The sequence below is a fragment of the Lithobates pipiens genome, unplaced genomic scaffold, assembly GCF_037356315.1.
Source record: "Lithobates pipiens isolate NorthernLeopardFrog02 unplaced genomic scaffold, aLitPip1_a1.2 Scaffold_13, whole genome shotgun sequence".
Lineage (NCBI taxonomy): Eukaryota > Metazoa > Chordata > Amphibia > Anura > Ranidae > Lithobates > Lithobates pipiens.
The window spans coordinates 484,973,861-484,999,636 of NW_027507718.1; the positions used below are offsets into that span (position 1 = coordinate 484,973,861).

General features: G+C 42.9%; 1 protein-coding gene across 2 annotated transcripts in view; it reads left to right on the plus strand.

The window, feature by feature from the left end:
• Positions 1 to 23,846, plus strand: part of THNSL2 (threonine synthase like 2) — a 39,224-nt gene extending 15,378 nt beyond the window's left edge. For both annotated transcript variants that reach the window (XM_077477992.1, XM_077477991.1), the window contains 4 exons: positions 5,013 to 5,158; positions 11,452 to 11,577; positions 15,136 to 15,287; positions 19,638 to 23,846. In XM_077477992.1, coding sequence (XP_077334118.1) covers positions 5,013 to 5,158; positions 11,452 to 11,577; positions 15,136 to 15,287; positions 19,638 to 19,827 — 614 coding nt within the window. In that variant the 3' untranslated portion in view covers positions 19,828 to 23,846. The remainder of the gene's footprint in view (positions 1 to 5,012; positions 5,159 to 11,451; positions 11,578 to 15,135; positions 15,288 to 19,637) is intronic.
• The last annotated feature ends 1,930 nt before the right edge of the window (positions 23,847 to 25,776 follow it).

The window sequence follows — 25,776 nt, forward strand, 5'->3', positions numbered from 1 at the left end:
AAGTGCCTGTAAAGCGCTTGAAAGAAGCCGCATCTGCAGTCCCAATGTAAAAGCCTGAGTGCTTTCACACTGAGACCCCTTTCACACTGGGGCATTTTTCAGGCGCTTTAGCTTTACAAAAAGCACCTGTAAAGCGCCTGAAATAAGCTGCAACTGCAATCCCAATGTAAAAGCCTGAGTGCTTTCACACTGAAGCGCTGCGCTAGTAGGGCGTCAAAAAAGTCCAGCAAGCAGCTTCTTTGCAGTGCTTTTGGAGCGGTGAATACACCGCTCCTAAAGCGCCCCTTCCCATTGAAATCAATGGGAAGCACATGCAAAATGCCTGAAAAGCGCCTGAAAATCGCTTTTGGCAGCAGCGTTTTGTGGCCGCTTTTAACCCTTTATTTGGCCACTAGCAGGGGTTAAAAGTGCCCCAATAGCGCTCGAAAAATGCAAATAAAGCACTGCTAGTTTAAGCGGTGCTTTACGAGCGTTTTTCGGGCGCTGACATTGTGAAAGGGCTCTTAAAGCACTTGGGCTTTCACATTGGGATTGCAGATGAGGCTTCTTTCAAGCGCTTCACAGGCGCTTTTTTTAACGTTAAAGCGCCTGGAAAACGCCTGAAAAACGCCCCAGTGTGAAAGGGGTCTTAAGGTGGTAATGAACTTTAAAAAAAAAAATCCCAGTAGGTAGAATTTTGTATTTGTAACCTTTAAATTGCATCTGTTTGCGAAATGGTGAAAATTGAACAGACGCAAAAGTGTAAATATCCAAATTTCTCTAAAAATCTGAAGGTTTTAATTTTTCCCTTACAGCTTTTAGAATTTGTGAAAGAAAAAAAAAGACATATATTTTCTGAAAGCATATGACCTCTAGAATGAAAAGAAGGTGCCACTGATTTTTTAGACCCCATGGTATTTGCGTACTGTTTATCAAAAGAATATATTCACAAAAAATACACTAAAACCATTATTAGCAGATAAAAACACAGCTAATTTTACAAAAATTCTCGTTAAATCCCTACTAAATATAAAAGATTAACCTGTATGGAGTTAATAAATAACAAAACATTTTACTTTTTACATTGTGCCTTTTTGCAAAATGGTGAAAATCGAACAAACACAAAAATATAAATATACAAATTTCTCTAAAAATCTGAAGGCTTTAAAATTTCCCTTACAGCTTTCAGAATTTGTGAAAGACCCCCCATACCATATATCTTCTGAAAGAATATGACCTCTAGAATAAAAAGAAGGTGCTACTGATTTCTTAGGCCTCACTGTATTTGCGCAAATGTTTATCAAAACAATATTGTCACTAAAAATACATTAAAACCATTATTAGCAGATAAAAAACACACAATTTTGCAAAATTACTGCTAAATATAAAAGCTTATCCTGTATTCAGTTAATAAATAACAAATATTTGTAAATTTTAAATCGCGCTTTTTGCAAAATAATGAAAATCGAATGTACCCAAAAATTTCTCTAAAAATCAGGAGGTTTTCATTTTTCACTTACAGCTTTCAGAGTTTGTAAAAGAACCCCCAAACCATATATTATCTGCATATGACCTCTGCAATAAAAAAAAAGGTGCTACTGATTTTTTAGGCTGGGCTGTATTTGCGCAAATGTTTATCAAACAATATTTTTGCTAAAAATACACTAAAATCCTAAATAGTGGATTCATACATTGCAAAATGTACATTTATGCTTAATTCCTATTGAATATAAAAGTTAAAACTGTATTGAGTTAATAAATAACAAATATTTGTATATTTCAAATTGCACCTTTTTGTGAAATGGTGAAAACTGAAGAGACGCAAAACTGTAAATAAAAACTATTTACTCAAAAAATTCAGAGGGTACCATTTTTCACTTACAGCTTTCAGAATTTGAAAAGACCCCTCAAACTAGACATTTTCTAAAAAATGTAGAATAAAAAAAAAGTGCTAATGATTTTTTGGGCCCTACAATAATTGAACAAATGTTCATCATACCGCTATTTTCACTAAATATTACACTAAAATCATTAATAAATAATAAATTCCTGCTAAGTTAGTACTAAAGCATCATTCACATGTGGCATACTAAAGTGTATGCCCATAGAGGACCATGTTTACCCGCACAGGGATACACAGGTGTTCCATGCATCCCCATACAGGCAGTCCCATTTATGTCAATTGGGATTCAGCGGCTGCACAGACATAGCTGCTGTTCCCAATCTGACAATTGACATCTGTGTAGGTGCGGGTACATGACCCTGAATGCAGACAGTGTGAGCTCAGGGACATGCATGTGGACCTAAATGCATGTAAAATTGGCAACAATGGCTCTGTCTGTGCAGTTGCCACATCCCAAATTACATCATCACAAAACACCTGTGCATCCCTGTAAAGGTACGCTGTGTATACCCTGTGTGAACAAGGCCTTAGGCCCCTAAACACAAGCAGACCAATCGTGTCTGCCTGTCCGTTTTTCAGGCGGGCCCAATCAGTAGCGTCGCTAGGCAGGGGCGGAGAGTGCTGTCCGCACTGGGTGCCCCCCGCTAGAGGGGTGACACCATCCCAATGGTAATGAAAGCCCTGACTCCTCCTCTGCCTCTCACTCCTGCCCAAGCCTGTCTCGATCTGCTCTCCACCCGGGTGGTGCGGCTGCACACTGTCCTCTCCAGCTGCCACCCGGGTGCTTTGTGTACCTGAGCCACCCAAGCTGGTGCAGTAACGGGCAGTGGGTGTCGGCTTCAGATTGGGGGGGAGAGATGTCCTCCACCACCCGAGGTTAGGTGTTGTGAGGGGGAAGGGCTTGCTGATGAGGTTAGTTTATGCTGCTGGTCACAGCTATACCCTATGGAGGGTTTGTTTGTTCTGGGGGCTCTGTACTAATGGAGGGGGTGGCTTTTTCTGTCGGGGGTCTGTACTAATGGAGGGGGGTGGATTGTTCTGGGGGGTCTGTACTATTGGAGGGGGGTGGTTTGTTATGGAGGGAGGTGATTTGTTCTGGGGGGGTCTGTACTAATGGAGGGGGGGGGTCTAAACTGAGGGGGGAGGTCTATAATGAGGGGGGAGGTCTATACTGAGGGAGGGGGAGGTCTATACTGAGGGAGGGGGGTCTGTACCAAGGGGGGTGGTCTATACTGATGGAGGGAGTTTGTACTTTGTACAGGGTCTTCACTGACAGAGGAGGGTCTTTACTTAGTGGAGGGGGGTCTGTACTGGGGGTTTGGTTAGTTCTGTCGGGGGGGTCTGTACTAATGGAGGGGGGGTGGTTTGTTCGGTGGGTCTCTACTAATGAAGGGGGGTGGTTTGTTCTGGGGGGTCTGTTCTAATGGAGGGGGTGGTTTGTTCTGTGCGGGGGTCTGTACTAATGGAGGTTGGTAGTTTGTTCTGGGGGGGGTCTGTACTAATTGAGGGGGGTGATTTTTTCTGGGGGGTCTGTACTATTGGAGGGGGGTGGTTTGTTATGGAGGGAGGTGGTTTGTTCTGGGGTGGTTTGTACTAATGGAGGGGGGTCTATACTGAGGGGAAGGTCTATACTGAGGGAGGGGGAGGTCTATACTGAGGGAGGGGGGTCTGTACCAAGGGGGGTGGTCTATACTGATGGAGGGGGTTTATACTTTGTACAGGGTCTTCACTGACAGAGGAGGGTCTTTACTTAGTGGAGGGGGGTCTGTAATGGGGGGTGAATAAAGTTGATGGAGGGGGGGTGGCATCATGTTTTATCGTAGGGGGTGACACCAACCCTAGTGACGCCACTGGGCCCAATCGGACAACCCATTGTTCTCTATGGAGAGGCTCATGTAAATGGACATGTGTCCTTTTACACCTGCCTGCATCCGATCCAGTCGGGAAAAAAACAGACTGATGAGGATTCCATTTCCCACCCATCTAGCAGATCGGATCAGATGGTATCGGACGGTAATGGACAGTCGGTCCGTTTCCATCCGACCGCCCCATAGAGAGCAACGGGGACCCGTCATCCACCTGCTCAGTGTGGATCAGCAGACAGATCCCCCGCTGAGCAGGCAAATCTATTTGACAGATTCCGCTCCATGTGAGGCTCTAATTGGCTTAAAAATTGCAGAGCATTGCACCCCGAATCCACCCACTTGGGCAGAATATCCTGACACGCGTATTACAAAAATTGTTTCAATTAGTTGAGTATCAAGCCACCATTATCCTACATGGCTAACTTTTCACCAAATTTTCTTTAGTAAAGTCAAACATTTTTCTGGGGAGCCTGATGTGGACTTTGTTGATGGAGGACTACTGTTGGATTTAGCCCAGGGGAATGGCTGGAAGAAACTGCAGGTTAAATTGGAGGACCTGGGTTCCGATTAGGCCAAGCTGGGTTGCTTACAGGGAGTCTCAGAGGGTGATGTCTGGACTTAGTCTCCTACTAAGGGGCCCCAGAGTGTCCATGGATTGCCTGTGCTGGTAAGGAATGAGTTATGCCGTGTACACACGGTTGGACATTCCGATGACAAAATCTGTCTGACTTTTTCAGACGGATTTTGTCTAAAACTTGTCTTGCATACACACAGTCGCACAAAGTTGTCGGAAAAATCTGATCATTCAGAACGAGTTGATGTAAAACGTACGTCAGGACTAAAAAAAGGGCAGTAGCCAATCGTTTTTGTCTCGTAATTTATTCTGAGCATGCGTGGCACTTTGTCCGTTGGAATTGTCTACACACGATTGGAATTTAAATGATCGGATTTTGTTGTCCGAAAATTTTAGATCCTGCTCTTAAACTGTGTGTCGGAAATTCCGACGGAAAAAGTCCGGTGGAGCACACGCACACGATCGGATTTTCCGACAACGTGATCCGATCGCACATTTTTTGTCGGAAAGTCTGACTGTGTGTACAGGGCATTAGACTTCACGTGGTCCTGTCACATTATAGTCTCACCCCTGATATTGGTCCTCAGCTATTTTCTTAGTGAGAAGATCTTTTAGTTTTATCCGATTGTTACCTGAGTTAGGCAGAACTATTATATAGATTTACCTTTTTCTGTTCTGTTTTCTCTGACAGCGGGCTGCATCGCTCAGAAGATGGGGCTACCCATCCAGCTGGTTGCTGCTGTAAATAAAAATGATATCATTCACAGAGCCGTTCAACATGGAGACTTCACATTAGGAGATACAGAGAAGACGTTGGCTTCTGCAATGGATATCCAGGTATTAAATGTTATACAGCTGACATTCATCTCCACTTACATAACACTTACCGGTCTATACCCCACCTCGCCCCTGCTGTGATTTGACAGCAAAAGGAGAAGCAGCAGACAGATGAGCCCATCTCTCTGTCACTCTGCTTTCTCCTCCTATCAGTATCCTACTTGCAATACATCTGATTGCCCGCTTTGCTGCTTCTTCCACCTTTGGTCTGAGCTGTGCTGTACAGGGACTGCAGAAGACTGATAGAATCAGATATAGGTACCTACAGTGTGTTCAGTTAAAATGCATTTATGGATGTGTTACTGATTACAGTGATGCATTAAAGTGTTACTAAACTCAGGACCCTGCATTCACTATATCTGGTCTCTCACACTACACAGAACATGGAGGTGCAGTTATTTCAGTAAATATAAACTTCTAAATACCTCATCAGCAGTATATAGCAGTCTTGGGACTTCTATCAGTGTCTGGTTGAAGCTTGCATGAGGAGTCTTCATTTTCCTCTGACTGACCTGCAGAACCCCTGACCCTCTGTCTGGATAGTGCTGATTGGCTCTATGCTGATCACATGCACTCTCCCAAAAAAAAGTTCTCTAGTAATACACACCAAAACCAAACTGAGCATGTGCAGAGTACCCCAAGGCTCTGTTCTATCATTTGGGGAAAGTAAAAGAAGATGAGGATCAGAAATACAGGATAAAACAGCTTTTTTACACAATGTGGAGGATTAACCCCTTAGGTTCTACAGTGAGTATAACAAACATGCTTTACTGCATATACAGATGAATTTTACTGTTGTGGGTTTAGTAACACTTTAACTTTTGTCTTTTATATCTTTCTGCAGTTTAAGTTTAACCACTTAAGCCCTGCACCATTTTGCAGGCCAAAGACCAGTGATTTTTTTGTGATTCGTCCTTTTAACTGACAATTGCGCGGTCGTGCTCCCAAACAAAATTGACGCCCTTTTTTTCCCACAAATAGAGATTTCTTTTCTTTTGGTGGTATTTGATCACCTCTGCGGTTTTTATTTTTTGCGCTATAAACAAAAAAAGAGCGACAATTTTGAAAAATTTTGCTATAATAAATATGTCCCAAAAATATATATAAAAAAAGTTTTTTTCCTCAGTTTAGGCCGATACGTATTCTTCTACATATTTTTGGTAAAAAAAAAATCGCAATAAGCGCTTATTGATTGGTTTGCGCAAAAGTTATAGCGTTTACAAAATAGGGGATAGTTTATTGCATTTTTATTATTATTTTTTTTTTACTAGTAATGGCGGAGATCAGCGATTTTTATCATGACTGCGACATTATGGCGGACATATCGGACATTTTTGACACATTTTTGGGACCATTGCCATTTATACAGCAATCAGTGCTATACAAATGCAGTGATTCCTGTGTAAATGACACTGGCAGTGAAGGGGTTAACCACTAGGGGGCAGGATAAGGGTTAAGTATGTCCTGGGGAGTGATTCTAACTGTGGGGGGGGGGGGGGGCGTGGCTGTGTGCGACACTTCACTGATCTCTGCTCCCGATCACACGGAGCTGTGATCAGTGACACTGTCACTAGGCAGAATGTGGAGATGCTTGTTTACATTAGTTCTTTCGTCCCTGTGAGAGGATCATGGGTATCCCTGTGGTGATCGAGTCCGTGGGACCCGCGTTCGGACTAACAAAGGTCCCGACCGGCGTGCACGTGCGCCGCCGTCGGGGCACACGCAATGGCATGGCGGCAAGTTTAAAGGGACCTACCTGTACACCCATTGGCCTGTCCATGCCATTCTGCCCACGTACATCGCCATGCGCCGTCGGCAAGTCGTTAAGAGGATATATAAAAAAATAGTGTTATTAAATACCCCCCCAAAAAAGCTCTATCTATACAAAAAATGTATACAAAATGAATATGGGTGGCATAACAGTGTAATTGTCAAACTATCAATGAAAACTGGAAATGACCCTGTATGAAGGGGTACTACAGACAGGTGCTCAAGTCGTTAAAGACCCTGCAAGTACAAAAAATACCTGTTGATCTGCAGAAATTCTCCCAGCCATAGGCATCATTAAGGGGTGGCTATTGAGGCTGGAGCCCCCGAATGTGGGATGTGGGGTCAATAGCATCAAATGTCTAAGCGGGTCCAGCTTTGAGAAAGGGAGAAAGGATGTACAGCAGTGGCGGCAGCCGCATTTAACCTTGTGTGTGATACGGCCATTGTGGTGCCGCCCACTGCACTGTTACTGGCGGAGTGATATTCTGCCCGAGAAAAGCAGCAGGAGAACAGTGGTGGTGCTCGATTTCTACTTGTATGAAGTTGGCGTGGTGATGCCCCCTTCTCCCTCCAGAGTCCGTCACACTATGTTTATACCTAAAGCAGCCAGCAGGAGAATAGAATAATGGCCGTGGTGGCTAGCTGGGACAGAAGAGAAGATTAAAGGTCTCTATCTCTCTTTCTCTTGTGTAATGGTCAGTGTGTGTCAGGTAGGTGAGTGTAATGGTCAGTGTGTGTCAGGTAGGTGAGTGTAATGGTCAGTGTGTCAGGTAGGTGAGTGTAATGGTCAGTGTGTGTCAGGTAGGTGAGTGTAATGGTCAGTGTGTGTCAGGTAGGGGAGTGTAATGGTCAGTGTATGTCAGGTAGGTGAGTGTAATGGTCAGTGAGTGTCAGATAGGTGAGTGTAATGGTCAGTGTATATATCAGGTAGGTGAGTGTAATGGTCAGTGTGTGTCAGGTAGGTGAGTGTAATGGTCAGTGTGTGTCAGATAGGTGAGTGTAATGGTCAGTGTATATATCAGGTAGGTGAGTGTAATGGTCAGTGTATGTCAGGTAGGTGAGTGTAATGGTCAGTGTGTGTCAGGTAGGTGAGTGTAATGGTCAGTGTGTGTCAGATAGGTGAGTGTAATGGTCAGTGTATATATCAGGTAGGTGAGTGTAATGGTCAGTGTGTGTCAGGTAGGTGAGTGTAATGGTCAGTGTGTGTCAGGTAGGTGAGTGTAATGGTCAGTGTATGTCAGGTAGGTGAGTGTAATGGTCAGTGTATGTCAGGTAGGTGAGTGTAATGGTCAGTGTATGTCAGGTAGGTCAGTGTGTGTCAGGTAGGTAACACCCCCCTCACCCCTCCCCGGTGCTGGGCTCAGTCTTTGGGCTGAAGCCCCTGGTCTTTTTGGCCCCTAGCAATGCCCCTGCTCTCAGCTCCTAATTCCTGTTGTGAGATGACAACACGCAGCATCTTTGTGGACTGAGTGGTGTCAGCCCGGCCCAGTTGTCTTTTACTAAACAATCCAACATCTTCCACCCTCTTCATCGCTACATTATAGAGCCGCTTTTCTCAAACTTTCACTCCCAGAGGAATCAGTGAAATATTTTTTTTTAGGTTTCAAGGAACCCTTGGTAGGAATAGTCAATTGGGTCTGTTAGAAAAATTCCTCTTCCATTGGTGGTCAGTGGGAAGAATGCTCCTCTTAGAATGGTGGCTACAATGTAGAGCTGAATGATTTTGGCTAAAATGAGAATCTATTTTTTTGCTCAGAATAAAGATCACGATTCTCACGGCGTAACATCATCTTTCACATTATACAAAAAAATTGGGCTAACTTTGCTGTTTCGTTTTTTTTAAATTCCTTAAACTGTATTTTTTTTTAAATAAATTGTGTTTGGAAGACCGCTGCTGTGAAAAGGGTTTTAAGTGGTTAATCTGCCCTCATCTACAGGCAGAAGTTCATTCTGTTGATCTAAGAAGAAATGTTACTTTCTATATACTTATCTGCAATGTTGTGATAAAACTTGGCAGGCTGCCTGGATTTATTTTTCTTCAGCTTTGAGAGCTCTCTGCACTTAGAAAGAATCGTGAAAAGCTGTTTTGAAGATCAGTAAGGGAAAAAATCGCGATTTTGATTCTTAATGATTAATCGTTCAGCTCTACTACAATGACACCCTTACTGACAGCTAAAAGATCATTGGTGTCATGCTACTGACTCAGCCAAGTGGTGATGGACCTGGAGCTATGAAGAAGAGCAACCTTCGGGGCCCTGGTGCAAGAAACCATGAAGGGCGCCCTTGACCTCTGATCCCAAGGGCCTTCCCACTGATCTCTGGAGTCTTTACTCCCTTAGCAGGGCCCTTCATTATGGTCCCACAGTGTGACTCCTTCACATGTCCCGCAGCAGACCCGCAGAGTTCCCCTTTACATCTGAACTTGCATTCTGCAGAGCCCCCCCCCCCCTTACATCAGAGTCTGAAGAAGTTCACTGTAAGGGGGAGCTCTGTGGACCCTAATGTAAAGAGGAACTCTGGTGTAAGGGGGTCTCGGCTCACCAAAAGCTCATACTCCACAATGTAGTTGCAGCTGCTGGGCTTTCCCACCACCTACTCATCATTTCTGAGCACAGCTCTGCAGGGAATGGAATGTTGGCAGGGCTGTGAGCACACACAGGAGGAGAGGGGGGCGGGAGGAGTAGATCAAACTCCGGGGGGGGGGGGGGGGGGAGTTTGTCAGTGCTCAAGCTGGATAGACACTCTGCTTACCAACTGCAACTGCAGCTGTGGACACACAGTGGCGGAACTCCAGAGCCTGGTTGCAAGTGCTACCTTTGTGACCCTGATAGTTCCGGTACTGCTATGAAGGTACCATCAGAAGGGAGGGCAATCAGCTCAAGGAACTCCTATCAACCTCTGCTGGAACCCTTGGCTGAGAATGGTTGACACGGGATTATTGACGAATGGCAAATCCACTTTGAACTACAAGTGCAAAGTGCACTTGGAAGTGCAGTCGCTGTAAATCTAAGGGGTAGATCTGAAATGAGGGGAAGCTCTGCTGATTTTATCATCCAATCATGTGCAAGCTAAAATGCTGTTTTTTATTTTCCTTGCATGTACCTCTCGGATCTACAGCGACTTTACTTCCAAGTGCACTTGTAGTGCAAAGTAGATTTTCCTTTAGTAAATAACCCCCATAGACACTAATTATTCTGTAGTGAAAAGATAAAAACTAGGATGGCTAATTTCTTGAGCTAACAGAGGAAGTATGCATAGGACAGCCTTGAGCCTACTAGGTTCACAAATATGTGCGATGCGGTAACCAGCGCGATTTCAGCATCGGTTCCCACATCGCATCGCTCTCGCAGGCAATTCACGCTGATGTAGTTCACAGTTCACACAATGATGTGGGTATCAATACATCGTTAATGACACCCCCAGATCGGTTCACATTTTGCAGTGCAAACTGTGAACTCGCACATGAATCGGATCACATGAGTGAGCACACCCATGCGATCCAATTCTAGTGCAGTCCCTGAACTATTTTGGTGCAAGTCCAATGCGGGTTCAACTGCATGGCTGAACTCGCTCTGCACAGACATCGCATGTGATCGGCACCTGCTGTGTGGGTGCGAATCACATGCAATGTCTGAGATCGCACATATGTGAACTTAGGCTCAATATTGACAGGATCAAGTGATATTATCCAACAGATGTAACAAAATGCTTTCACTGGTATATTTAACAGATAAAAAGGGAGCCAATAATGTTTTCTTTCATGCCCTACTCTGTACTTCATTTCTTATTTTCAATAAAGCTTTTTGAAAACTAAAAAAAAAAAAAAAAAAAAAAAAAAAAAAAAAAAAAAAAAAGGGAGCCAATAAGAAAAGTTCAATGTTAAGGTTAAGGTTTTCAGACACTTTCAGCTCCAGTTCACACTGTCCCATCACATGTGAATCGCACAAGAATTGCACTCTTGTGCAATCAAATGCAATTCTGTGCAGTGCGATTTTCATACCCATGCAATTTGGTTCAGGCAAAAGCACTGCATTTTGTGAGCTGCTTTTGGGGTATTGTTAGCTTTTGGCACCCGCAGCAGATCTATCTTCCAGGTATGGCACATATACTGTATACTTAGATTGGTCCAAGATGGATCAATATAACTACAGGCATACCCCACTTTTAAGTACACAATGGGGTTTATTTACTAAAGCTGGAAAGTGCAAAATCAGGTTCACTTCTACATAGAAACCAATCAGCTTCCAGGCTGCACTTTCCAGCTTTAGTAAATAAACCCCATTGTGTACTTAAAAGTGGGGTATGCCTGTACTAAGCACATACCTTGAAGAAAAAAAAAAAATCTGGTCAGTGCTGACATCTAGTGGAGAAATAGCAGAATGCAATTCATATTTTGCACATACTGTAGGGCAGTCTTGCTGCTAAAACTGATTAATCCTGAAACAAAAGAAGCCAAATGTCTTTTGACTGACAATGTTCTTGGTCTAGTAAACAGAACAATAATTCATGTTTTACATTTGCAGGAGCCTTACAACGTGGAAAGGATATTGTGGCTAATTGCTGATGGGGACAGTGGAACAATTAAAGCCATGATGGAAGAATTCAACGCTAAGAAACAACTCAGATTACCAGCAGAGCTTCACAAAAAGGTAGATTACAAGCTTTTTAATTAGACGGTTTTGTTATTTAATCACTATGGATTCAGTTTTAGATATTGGGGTTGATTTACAAAAGGCAACTAGAGCGTGTACTTTGCAAGAGCCGTTGTTCCAGAGCTTAGTAAATGAGGTGAAGCTTCACTTTGCAAAGAATATCCAATCACATGCAAGGAAAATAAAAAAAAGTTTAAAAAAAAAAAACCTTTTTACTTGCACATAGTTGGATGATAGAACTCAGCAGAGCTTTTCCTCATTTACTAAGCTCTGGAGCAATTGCACTTCCAAAGTGCACAATCTATTTTCCTTAGTAAATCAACCCCACTGGGTTACCAACGTTCTGGTTTTTAGCTTGTCCACAAAAGCAAACATTTATTATATTTAGCCTAATTCTTAGATGTGATGGCTGAATTTGTTTGCTTTTTTAGGCTTTCTTTGCTTTATTTTTACCTGGCGATTCAGGCAGTAAGTCTGTTGTTTTTCAACAAAACAAGCTGTCCTGCAAATGTAGAAGTTAAAGGGTTGAGACAAATAATTTACCACTGACATGGGTGCTTACAATGATCAGTTTTTTTAATCTATGTAAAAACCTTTATCCCAAAAGGACCAAAGCTGTTTTTCAACTGCTTATAAAGTATTAGCTCCCCCCAGATTAACAATGCTGCTGTCCAAAGGTGCCCCCTGTTCTCCTTCATCCAGGGTGGGGGAGGTGTGATACAGCAGGTGAAAACAAAAAATCAAAAAAAAAATGAATGCAGCCATCACATCTAATGATTGGTAAGCTGCAATGTATTACATTTTTGGTTTGGGGTTTAATACCGCTTTAAATCTGGACCCTATATTATCTAGAATAAACAACAAAAAGTACTTTTTTCTGTAATATAGTTTGTTTTCTATATATCATTCCCCTGGTGGATTCCTATTAAATGTATCCAAAGCCAAATCTTTTCTTTTTTAGTCTTGGTTCTCATGTGGAAAGGTTAGATCCCCTCAAGTTTTTATATTTTGTACCCACTTGGGAGATTCACCCTCCTGTATTTGTCCTGGTGAATGCTGTCAGTAGAACTGAAAATAAGGGAAATCCAAAATTCTGAACCAAAACAGAGGGGAAGCCCTGAAATGTATGTGATGATGCCAAGGGACAGCCCACCACTGGAGCATGGGGAAGTGCCCTCTGCCAAGGGAAACCCCAAACCTACCCCAAATCACACACACATGATGCTTCACTAACAATATAAACAATAAGTGCACAACAGTGACCCCTAGTGGGAGTAATAAATATTACACTTGACACTTGTAAACAAATAAAACAAAGTCCATATAATAAGTGCAATATTCTTGCGAACAGGTGCAATCCGTAAGGTATCCAACTTTGAATAAATGGCTAATAAGTGATAAACACCAAGTGGACCCTCCACCAGTCACACTATGCGCTCACCTCCCAGAATGGCCCCCAATTAGGCCTAGTAGCACATTCCCCTCTTGGGGCCACAATCCAAGATGTCTTCTTAAGCTCCCATCAGTGGGCTCCTGCAAGTGTGGTCTCTAATAGATGATGACAACATATGGGTAAAGAAGGAACTAACATAGTGTAGTACTGTAAGCGTAACATTATTTAAAAAACATGCAACTGTTCCACTCACATTTAAAAATGCACTAGCCCTGGTGCATACAGGTGATGAACTTTGGCATATACAGATCCATCCCTGGGGTCACAGAATCATCCGCAAGTCCTCGGCCCTACTGCCCTCCTGGGTGATTGCATACCTCCCAACTTTTTTGAGATGGGAACAAGGGACACCTATCAGCAAAAGTATGCAGGCATAGGACACACCCCTGGCCACGCCCCCTTAAAGGAGAATTGTACAAAAAAACAAGATTGGTTAAACCCACTAGTGCTTTTTTTTACCACTACTATTCCTTTATATTGGTTTTGGAATTTACAAACACAACAATTTAGAAATCAGATGAAAGGTTTAGTGCTGGAAAACACTTTTTGATAGATAAAAAGTGCATTTTATATACATCTATATAGATCAGACCAAAATGAGGGACAAATGAGGAGGAAAGAGGGACAGAGGGACATTTCTCCAAATCAGGGACAGTTAGGAGCTATAGTGATCGTATGCTTCCTAGGATGACGCAATAACATCACAAGCCCCGCCACTGATGCGTTTCATCACTGCACATGTAACCTCTTTTAAAGGGTAATCCTTTGATAAAGGATAAGGTAAGTTAAAGTGCTTCTACTCTCTCCTAGACTCAGAGGCTGACTGGCAACTTTTAGCCCAGGAGGCAAGTACAACCCATAGGCCCATTGTGCAGTAACTCTGCCCCTCTCCCGCTCTCCCTCTTCCCTGCCTCCCATCCCAGGCTGAAGCTCTGCTCCAGGTACTCTCTGCTCAGCATGTGAGTCGGGCTGGGCAGCGCATGCTAAACCGACTCCAAGTCCACTAACTGGCCGTCCGGGGGCCACAGGGCAGAGTCGGGGCGACGTGGTAGGGGCTGGGGAGGAGAGCCTCCAGTGGAGCACGGAGCCTGCCTTTTCTTGAACAGGGCATACACCATCCAGGGGGTGCGGCCTGCGCTCTGTCCTCATCCTCATCCTACACTAAGTAGGACAGCGGCAGGGACGTTTTATTCTTCAACCAGGAAGCCTTTAGACATGTCTGTGAAGGAAGTGGTGCAGCCTTTTTACGGAGCATCAGAGTAGCTTGGGGGGCAGTTGCCCCCTGGCCCAGTCCAACCCTGCCTAGACTAGATGAGCAGAGAACCCTTACAGTGCAAGCACACCCCCCTACTGCAAGGGAGGATTTTCACATATCCCAGTTGGGCTTTAAGGCTAGGTTCACACTATTGCGAATTGGATGTGCCTTTGCCCTGCATCCAATTTGCATGTCAGGAGATTGTGACTGACTCTCTATGGAGCCGGTTTACACATCTCCGGAGCGACTCTGGTGCAAACTGCACAAGAGTCCTGTGGGTCTTCTGTCCTGTTTCAGGTCCAAATTCAGCCAAAAGCGCAGACCGAAATCGGACCTGAACCGGTGAACAGGGACATACCGGACCCCTGCTGTGAGCCACTCCGTACAGCAGTGGGAACCCAGCCTTAAAGCGGAGTTCCACCCAAAAAATGGAACTTGCATTTTAAGGGAAGGTGACCCCCTGACATGCCACATTTGGCATGTAATTTTTTTGGGGTGGGGGGGAGAGTCACAGGTCCCAGATGATTGCCCAGCCAGTCACAGTGTGGCTTGCGTATGCGCAGTGCGTGCCCGGCTGTGAAGCCATAGCCAGGCGCCCACAGTGACAATGCTGGTGCCGCAGAGAGGAGGGGGAGACGAGCGAGGCTTTATTCCCTCGCATCGCTGGACCCTGAGACAGGTAAGTGTCCGATTATTAAGTCAGCAGTGCAGTGTTTGTAGCTACTGACTTCAATTTTTTTTTTTTTTATTAAGCAGAACTCCACTACTAATTTTGAAACAAACGTGTTTGCTGCGACCAGTTATTTTTCTTCACTGATATTCTGTATCGTGTTCCAATCTTCCACAGCTGCAGGGAATGATGACATCCTGCTCCATTAAGGATGAAGACATTATAAGGACGATTAAACGTTGCTGGGAGGAGAACCATTACCAGCTCTGCCCCCACTCTGCGGTTGGGGTGTTCTACCATTACCAACAAACCGACAGCAACCAGAACAAGTATTTCACATTTATAGCATTCATAATGGTTATTATATTAATAAGGGAAGACAGCAGGTTGTAACAATGGTCCAGCGATTCGTTCAGGTTTTCTTCCACACAGTCAGATATTCCACACAATAAGGAGATCTTGCAGTAAGGCCCGGTTCACATTGATGAAGTGTGGGAACCGCAGCGATTCCTGTGCGGTTCCCGCACCGCATCAGAATCGCAGGTAGTTCACACCACTGCAGGTATCACAATAAAGTTAATGACGCCCCCAAATACGAACCGTGGAAAAAAGTGGAATTGAATTGCATGGGTCTGAACACCAGGTTCCAGTGCGGACAAAAAAAGGGCCCTGCGTGTTTTTGGTGCGGATCCAGTGCAAATTGAACCATACATAATGTATGGCTCAATTCTTAATGCACTGAATTTGCATGTCAGTTGTACAGGAATCCGGTGCGATTCCTGCACAAATGACATGCGATGCAGCAGACCGCATGAGTGTGAACCCAGTCTAACACTCTAGCAATGGCCCACCTCTCCATGTGCAATTGCAACATTACAACTGTACGGAGCATTACAAAAAAAAGAGCACCTGTAGAGAAAAGTAAAAAGTATACCTTACACCTAGTCACAATCCTCCCAGCAAAATCAAGAGAATGCTGAGTATCCCAGATCTTTTGAGAAGCTTCATTTAACAAAAAAAAGTTTATTAGGCTTATTAATGTTAAAGCCAATTAATTAAAGTGGTGGCCCAGGGACAATAAAGTTGGGGCGGAAAAGGCTGGGTGATGCTGGATATACTTCTGCCAGAAAAATGGTGTTGGCTCTGTCTGACTTGCTGCAGCTTCTAATGCACACTGTAAGAAGCTCACCGTATGAAATTAAATTAATCTCAGTACAGGAGAGGATTCTGTACAACTCCGCAAAAATTGCCAGGTAAAAAATGAAATGAGCTTCTATCTATCTATCTATCTATCTATCTATCTATCTATCTATCTATCTATATATATATATGATATATATATGGTGTGTATATATATATATATATATATATATATATATATATATATATATATATATATATATATGTATATATATATATAATATATATATATATATATATATATATATATATATATATATATAGATGTATATAGTATATATATATATATAAAATAAATGGGGGCGTACACTTAATGTTATTCCCTTTACCTGCGCAAATATATATGATTGTAATATTGGTTTAGGGGCTGCTCGTTTTGAGGTTTAAACCTAATAAATGAAAAATTGGTAGTGAACCGTGCACCCTATAATACAACATAAACAAAAAAGTGCAAAGAGTGCAATAACATGAACGACCACTAGAGGTCCCCAGTGAATTGGTTATGCAAAAAAATACAATACAATGTGAAATACAATTACATGAATATACTATAAAGTGCTAATAAACAAAAGTTGCCAACTAGTGTTTCCAGTAGGTGACAAATATAAAGTGCAGTGTCCAAAAAAACTTAATAAAGATGTTGTTAAAAAGTGAAAAGTTCAAAAAACTCTCATCAAATGGTTTCAGTGGTGCATCTGATCTCATGGATCCGACAATCAGGTATCTCAAAGTCTTCCTTCACCAACACCAACCACACAGGCTACTCACCAGATTTATATGACCCCCATTACAGGAGTCATAGATACAGCAGATGGGTACAGGGTTACTCTCGATGCTCGTCTTAGTTGATCAGCAGTGAAGACTCCAACATCAAATCGGGTCACCAGATCTCCAGACATCAAACAAGGGGGAGAAGGAGAGAGAGGGAGATAGAGAAGGGGGGTGGAGAGAGAGAAGAGGGGGGAAAGAGAAGGGGGAGTAAGACAGAAGAGGGAGAGAGAGAAGAGGGGGAGAGAGAGAGAGAAGAGGGGGGAGAGAGGGGGGGGGGGGAGAGAGAGGGGGGAGTGAGAAGAGGGGGGGGAGAGAGAGAAGAGGGGGAGAGAGAGAAGGGGGAGAGAGAGAGACGAGGGGGAGAGAGAAGAGGGAGAGAGAGAGAGAGACGAGGGGGAGAGAGAGAAGTGGGGGGGAGAGAGAGAAGAGGGGGTTGGAGAGAGAAGAGGGGGAGGGAGAGAGAGAGAGAGAAGAGGGGGAGGGAGAGAAGGGGGGGTGGGGAGAGAAGAGGGGGGAGTGAGAAAAGAGGGGGGGAAGAGAGAGGAGAGGGGGAGAGAGAAGGGGAGAGAGAGAGAAGAGGGGGAGAGAGAGAGAAGAGGGGGAGAGAGAGTAGAGGGGGGAGAGAGAGAGAGAGAAGAGGGGGAGAGAGAGCTGGAGAGAGAGAAGAGGAGGGGGAGAGAGAGAAAGAAGAGGGGGGAGAGAGAGAGAGGGGGGGAGGGAGAGAGCGAAGAGGGGGGAGAGATTGAGAAGAGGGGGAGGGAGAGAGAGAAGAGGGGGAGGGAGAGAGAGAAGAGGGGGAGGGAGAGAGAGAAGAGGGGCAGGGAGAGAGAGAAGAGGGGGAGTGAGAGAGAGAAGGGGAATGGGGAGAGAAGAGGGAGGAGGGAGTGAGAGAAGAGAGGGGGAGTGAGAGAAGAGGGGGGAGGAAGAGAAGAGGGGGAGACGGAGATAAGAGGGGAGAGAGAGAGAGAGAGAGAAGAGGAGGGGGTGGGAGAGAGAGAGAGAAGGGGGGAGAGAGAGGGGGGAGAGAGAGAAATATAGAGGGGGGAGAGAGAGAACAGGCAAGAGAGAGAGGGAAAAAGATAGAGAGGGAGAGAAGGAGGAAGAGAGAAAGGGATGAGAGAAGGGACAGAGAGAGAGATTTTCTCAGTTTCTCATCCCTGCAAAACTAACAGATGGCATGTCCCAGCCGTGAATCATTGGACTTGCTAAGAGGTTCCTGCTGTGTACAAAGCCGGTGTGTACACCACCTGCTTGCAGTACATTGCAGGCAGGTGATCAGGGAAGTGGTTAACCACTTAGCGACCTCTCCCCCCCCCCCCCCCCCCGCACATATACTGAGGTAACGCAGTCACTCTGTGACAGATCAGTACGTGATCTGACATTTCCGGATCTGGGGCGCACGCCGCCAGTGACCCGCTCCCACTGGGATTGGACACAACGGGAGCCATTCAGCGGGTCCAGTGACCCGATGTCTGCCAGGACCCACCGATCGTTTCAGAAATTAACAGAACGGTGGTCTGCCTATGTGCACAGGCAGATTGTGGTTCTTTGAGAAGGGAAGGTAGAAATCCTGTGTTTCTGCTATGCAAGAACACAGATCTCTGCCTTCCCACAATAAATGCACCCCTACACAGTTAGCAAGCACTCCCTAGGAACACATTTAACCCTTTTCATCACCCCTAATGTTAACCCCTTCCCTGTCAGTGTCATTAGTACAGTGACAGTGCATATTTTTAGCACTGATCACTCTATTGGTGTCACTGGTTCCCACAAAAAATGTTGATACTGTCACTTAGTGTCCGATTTGTCCACTGCAATGTCACAGTCCTGCTATAAGTCGCTGATTGCTGCTATTACCAGTCAAAAAATAAAAATAAGTAAAAATTCCATGAATATATCCCATAGTTTGTAGACACTATGGGGGTTATTTACGAAAAGGCAAATCCACTTTGCACTTTCAGTGCACTTGGAAGTGCAGTCGCTGTAAATCTGAGAGGTAGATTTGAAATGAGGGGAAGCTCTGCTGATTTTATCATCCAATCATATGCAAGCTAAAATGCTGTTTTTTATTTTCCTTGCATGTCCCCCTCGGATCTACAGTGACTTTACTTCCAAGTGCACTTTCCGTACAAAGTGGATTTTTCTTTAGTAAATAACCCCCTATATCTTTTTTTATGCAAACCAACCAATATACGCTTATTGGGATTTTTTTTACCAAAAATATGTAGCAGAATACACATAGACCTAAATTGATGAAGAAATGTGATTTTTTTTTTCTATTTTTTAATTTTTTATGTTTTATAGCAGAAAATAAAAAATATTGTTTTTCTTTTTTTTTTTTCAAAAATAAAAACCACAGAGGTGATCAAATACCACCAAAAGAAAGCTCTACTTGTGGGAAAAAATGGGCATCAATTTTTTTTTGGGCACAGCATCGTACAACCGGGTCATTAAGGGGGTAAATCTTCCGGAGCTGTGTGTTTCATTTATTTTTTTACTGCAATGTTGTGTTTCGTAAACGATTGCGCTAATAACGTGTGACATAAAAAAAAAAACTTCCATAGGGGCTCTGCTTTCAGAAAAGATCGAATGTTTTGGTTGTTTTAAGTAATTTTCAGGTCTGCGTGCCAAAAAATAAAAATAAAATGCAAAATTGGCCCCGGCAGTGATTGGGTTAAAGGCTTTTTATTTTCATTTTCCATCAACAGGCCCCGATGTTGTCTGGCTCCGGCTTCAGCTGCTAAATTTCCAGAAGTCATTCTACAAGCCGATCTTACCCCCGACCCCCCAGCCGACATCCAGGCATTGTGGAATAAAAATTGCAGCTATTTACATGTGCCGAGAGATAACGATTGGGAAGAAACACTACGAGAAAAAATTGAAATCATTGACAGCTAAGACTGAACAGAGGGAGGGAAATCATTTATTCTGATATATATAACTGCTTATTGAACAGCATCATTTCCTAGAATTGCGTGGAGAAAAATTAGTTATACAGGAAAAATAAACACAATGGATAATAAAGCCTATTTTGTGAATTAACTTACTGTACAGGGACATAAACAAACAGATAAATAGACGTGTAAAATGGCCATTATTAACCGTTGCAAAGTAACCATCTGCCAGCTTCTGGTGTCTCTTGGGAACTTCAGCGATGAGGCACAGTACCGTGTTTCCCCGAAAATAAGACAGAGTCTTATATTAATTTTGGCTACAAAAAACGCACTGGGGCTTATTTTAAGGGGATGTCTTATTTATTTACAGTATTTACAATGATTTACATTTATTCAAATGCAGCCATGTCATCTTCTTCTGGAAAAATAAAATAAAAATATCCTGATGCTTTAAAGCAGGGGTCTCCAAACTTATTATACAAAGGGCCAGTTTACTTTCCTTTAAAACTTTGGGGGGGCCGGACTGTGGACATCGGGAGTAGAAAAAGTTCCAGCATCAGTTGGTGTAAACAATGCCCCATCGTTGGTGTCAGTGACAGGAATTGTGCCCCATCACTGGTGTCATCGGGCCTCATTGTTGATGCCCTTTCTGAGGAATTGTGCCCCATCGTTGGTGTCATTGGGTGGAATTGTGCCCCATCTTTGGCATTCGGTGGAATTGTGTCCCATTGTTGGTGTCATTGAGTGGAATTGTTCCCCATCTTTGGCATTCGGTGGAATTGTGCCCCATGTTTGGTGTCATTGGGAGGAATTGTGCCCCATCGTTAGTGTCATAGGCTGGAACTGTGCCCCATTGTTGGTGTCATTGGGTGGAATTGTGCCCCATCGTTGGTGTCATTGGGTGGAATTGTGCCCCATCGTTGGTGCCATTGGGTGGAATTGTGCCCCATCTTTGGTGTCATTGGGTGGAATTGTGCCCCATCGTTGGTGTCATTGGGTGGAATTGTGCTCCATCGTTGGTGTCATTAGGTGGAATTGTGCCCCCATCTTTGGTGTCATTGGGTGGAATTGTGCCCCATCTTTGGTGTCATTGGGTGGAATTGTGCCCCATCGTTGGTGTCATTGGGTGGAATTGTGCTCCATCGTTGGTGTCATTAGGTGGAATTGTGCCCCATCTTTGGTGTCATTGGGTGGAATTGTGCCCCATCTTTGGTGTCATTGGGTGGAATTGTGCCCCATCTTTGGTGTCATTGGGAGGAATTGTACCCCATCGTTGGTGTCATTGGAAGGAATGGTCCCCCATCATTGGTGTTATTGGGCCCCATTGTTCGTGTCATTGGGAAAAACTGTGCCCTTTGTTGGTGTCAGTGAATGAAATAGTGCCCCAAGGGCCAGATAAAATCAACCAAAGGCCGCAATTTGGAGACCACTGCTTTAACGCATGATAGCGCAGTGCTTGTGCTGTATAATTTACCCCTCTCTATGTTCTAAAAAACCTGGAATAAAACAATAAAATGTTTTTTTTTTAAAGGTTTGTCCCCCTCTTAGGTCCGGACTCAGCATTCTGAAATTCTGTCTTCCCAAAACCTTGATTAAAGTCCTTGTAAAATTATGTAATCCGTTCTGTGAAAAGATTATATAATGCATAGTGTGTCTCCTTGCGTAACTTTATTGTGGAAAATGCCTTATTTACAGCACTGCTGGGCGCTCACGTGACCTGCCGGAGCTCTTTTTACTCGTTCCGAATACTGTAGAGGGAGGGGCCAAGATTCCGCTGACGTCAGCCTGCTCTGAGCATTGCAGAGGGAGGAGCCACTGACGTCATCCGGGAGAAGAGGAGAAGATCTCCGGTGGGTCACGTGAGCGCCCAGCGGTGCTGTAAATAAGGTATTTTCCACAATAAAGTTACACAAGGAGACACACTGCACATTATATATATATATATATATTTTTTTATTTTATTTTTTACAACAGATTATATGTTTTATAGAGACTTTAACTAGGGCTATTTTCGGGGCAGGGCTTATACTGCAGCCATCCTCGAAAATCATGCTAGGTCTTATTTTTGGGGTAGAACTTATTTTCAGGGAAACAGGGTATGTGTGCCAAAGTATCAACCAAATGATGTCAAGGATTGGACATTTAGGTTGATTCACACATAGCTCCAAACTGTCCCTGATTTCGAGGGACTGTGCCTGATTTGGAACAATGTCCCTTTGTCCCTCATTCCTCCTCATTTATCTCTCATTTTAGTTGGATCTATATAGTTGTATATCAAATGCACTTTTTATCTATCAAAAAGTGTTTTTCAGCGCTAAACCTTTCACTGGATTTCTAAATTACTGCATTTGTAAATTCCAAAAGCCAATATAAAGGAATAGTAGTGGCAAAAAAAAGCACTAGTGGGTTTAACCAATCTTTTTTTTGTACAAGTCTCCTTTAAGGGGGCGTGGCAAGGGGTGTGTCCTATTCCTGCATACTTTTGCTGAAAGGTGTCCCTCATTCCCATCTCAAAAAGGTGGGAGGTATGTTTCACATACGTGCTAGTTTGGAATAATAGCACACGTTCCCGACCTGCACAAAAACACACTGCTCTTTAGCATAAGTGCAGGGGTGCCATTCATTCTTAAAGTGATTCTAAATACACATATACATATACACCGTCCCTTCTATTTCTGTATATGGATGATGGCACTGTAATTATTTGAATAAAATAAAAACTCTAAGTACCTTTTTTATATACAGCTGTCACATGACCCAGATCTTTCCTAGCCTGTCTGCAGGGAAACATAAGCAGGAGGAGCTTCTAGCCCTCTGCTGCTGGTCACGTGTTCAAAACAAAACAAAAATAAAAACAGCCTTTGAAATACAGAGCAAAAATAATTAATATCAATTAACTGTTTTAAATTGTTGTAAACATGTTGATATACATACATATATTTGAAATAAATTTTTTTATTAATTTTGGCAATAACATGATGTGGTTGGATTTCTGCCAGTCACCGGCTGTGTCTTCGAATAAAAGGGAGGCTAAGTTTCCATTAATCTACATGTAATATCCCACCTCATCTTGTTTAGCTGGTTAGTAGACATGAAGGAGGAGGGAGGGAGTAGGTTGTCATTTACCACTGTGTATGCACTCACATGTGTGTCTCTATAGCCCCATGGGCTGCTCAGATGTGATAAGGAGGAAATGCTCAGCATAGAAACTCTTAAAACTGAGCATGTGCAAAGTTGCACCACAGCTGAAAAATCCCTAGCTGAATTGGGGACATTAACAGAAGATGGAGATAGAGAGCAGCAGGATCAACCAGGTTTTTTTTTGCAGGATACAGAGAACTAATCTCATAGTGACTGAGTGAGTATGAACAGCATGCAGAGGGTTTAAAAAAAAAAGGCATCATGACCTTTTTCCCATGATTGTCGTGGGTATGGCCACCCATTCATATGAATGAGCTGCTGTACCCGCTGGAGATGTGCACGATGGAAAAATGCATTGCGCTTTGTTTTCATTTGTTAGGTAAATCATTTCGTTTTGTCATATTCATTATGTTAGAATGATTTGTTTTCGGTATTTGTTTCGTATATTCAGATTCGTTTTGTATAGTTGTTCCGAATCAATTGGTATTTTCCAAAGTTCTGTTATTCTTTAGTTATTTCAGAAGATTGGCTATATCCTTGCTAACCCAACCCACAAAGAGAAATGGAATGAGATGGTTGGACGATATAGACTGGAGCCGCGTGCAAAGTAATTTAATTATTTTAGATTCATTTGTTAGGTTACGATTCTGAGATTCTGATGGATCCTACTCTATCCAACCCAAACACAGCAAGTGGGAATCATCTTATTTCACTTTTTTGTACCTTACTGTATTTATTGCAATATGTTTCAATTTTTATATGTAGTGCATTTCTTTTTTTAAAGAATGAAAAATGTTAATGCAAAAAGATTCAGCTGATTATCCAAGAGTCAAAGACTGTACTGTACTGCTCTCATCTGAAAAATAAATCATTTAGAATCAATTAGAGCTGCACGATTCTGGATAAAATGACAATCATGATTTTTTTTTTGCTTAGAATAAAGATCACGATTCTCGGTGTAACATCGTCTTTCACATTATGCAAAAAAAATTGGGCTAACTTTACTGTTTAGTTTTTATTTTAATTCAATTAAGTTTATTTTTTCCCCAAAAATAGCTTTGAAAGACCGCTGCGCAAATACAGTGTGACATAAAATATTGAAATGACCACCATTTTATTCTGTAGGGTCTCTGCTAAAAAAAAAAAAATATATATATATATATATATATATATGTATATATATATATATATATATGTGTATATAATGTTTGGGGGGTTCTAAGTCATTTTTTTTGCAAAAAATACTGATTTTAACTTGTAAGCAACAAGTGTCAGAAAAAGGCTTATGCCCCGTACAAACGATCGGATTTTCCGCCAACAAAACTGTGGATTTTTGTTAGAAGGTTGTTGGTTCAAACTTGTCTTGCATACACACGGTCACACAAATGTTGACCAACAATTCTGAACATGAGAATGCGGTGACGTACAAGACGTATGATGAGCCGAGAAAAATGAAGTTCAATAGCCAGTGCGGCTCCTTCTGCTTGATTCTGAGCATGCGTGAACTTTTGTGCGACGGACTTGTCTACACACGATCAGACTTTCCAACAACAAAGTCTTGTTGTCAGAAAATTTGAGAACCTGCTAGCCAACATTTGCTGGCAGAAAGCCTACAGCAAATGTTCGATGGAGCATGCACACGGTCAGACTTTACGACAACAAGCTCACATCCAACATTCCGAATGTGTGTTTGTGGCATAAGCCTTTAAGTGGTTAAACTTACCTAATTTCATCCCTTTGATCCTAAAATAGTGGTCTCCAAACAGCAGCCCGGGGGCCTGATGTGGCCCTTTGCATGCGTTTATCCGGATCTTGAGGCACTATTTCATCCACTGATACCAATAATGGGGCACAAATCCCCCCCCCCCCCACTGACAACAATGAATGGGCACAATATCTCCCAATGACACAAATAATGGGGCAAAATTTTCCCAATGACACCAGCAATGTGGCTAAATGACACCAATGATGGGCCACAATTCCTCCCAATGACACCAGTGATGGGTCACAATTTCCCCCAATAATGGGGCAACATTTCTCCCAATGACACCAACAATGGGGCCCAGTGACACAAATGATGGGACACAATCCCTCTCAATGACACCAATGAAGGGTTGCAATTCCTCTCACTAACACCAATGATGGGACACAATTCACCCCAATGACACAAACGAAGGGGCACAAATCCTCCCACTAAACCAATGATGTGACATTGTTTTTTTCCCAATGATGTCGAGACAGTTTCTACTTCCAATGGTCACAGTCCGGCCCTCCTAAAGTCTGAAAGACAGTAAACTGGCCCTTTTTTTTTAGAAAGTTTGGAGACCCCTGATCTAAAAGAACCAAATGATACAATGTTTCTTTTTATCTCTCAACGCTGAGCAATGTTGTGATAAATTTTGCCGGCTGCTCTTTTTTTAAATTTTTTACAGTTGTGAACAGAGAACTGCTCTGCACTCCTTACATGAATCGTGGAAATGCTGGATTAAGATCGTGTTGGGAGTTGAATCGAGATCACGATTTTTTAACGATTAATCATGCAGGTCCAATACAAATTACATATTAATTTCTTATGTTATTGAGTTGAATTCATTTCTTTATTCCCAACTGACTTTGTTGGGCCGGACACATGCAAATTAAAAGAATGGTCTCTTAAATTCAACCCCAATCCAAAAAGAATCTTATTAGAATATTCACGCTACGCTCACTAGACTTCATTTGGACTATTCGGTATGTCATTATGTTATTCGGATACTTCAAATGTAAACACTCAAACTATCGTATATCCTGTTATCCCATTGAAAATAATGAA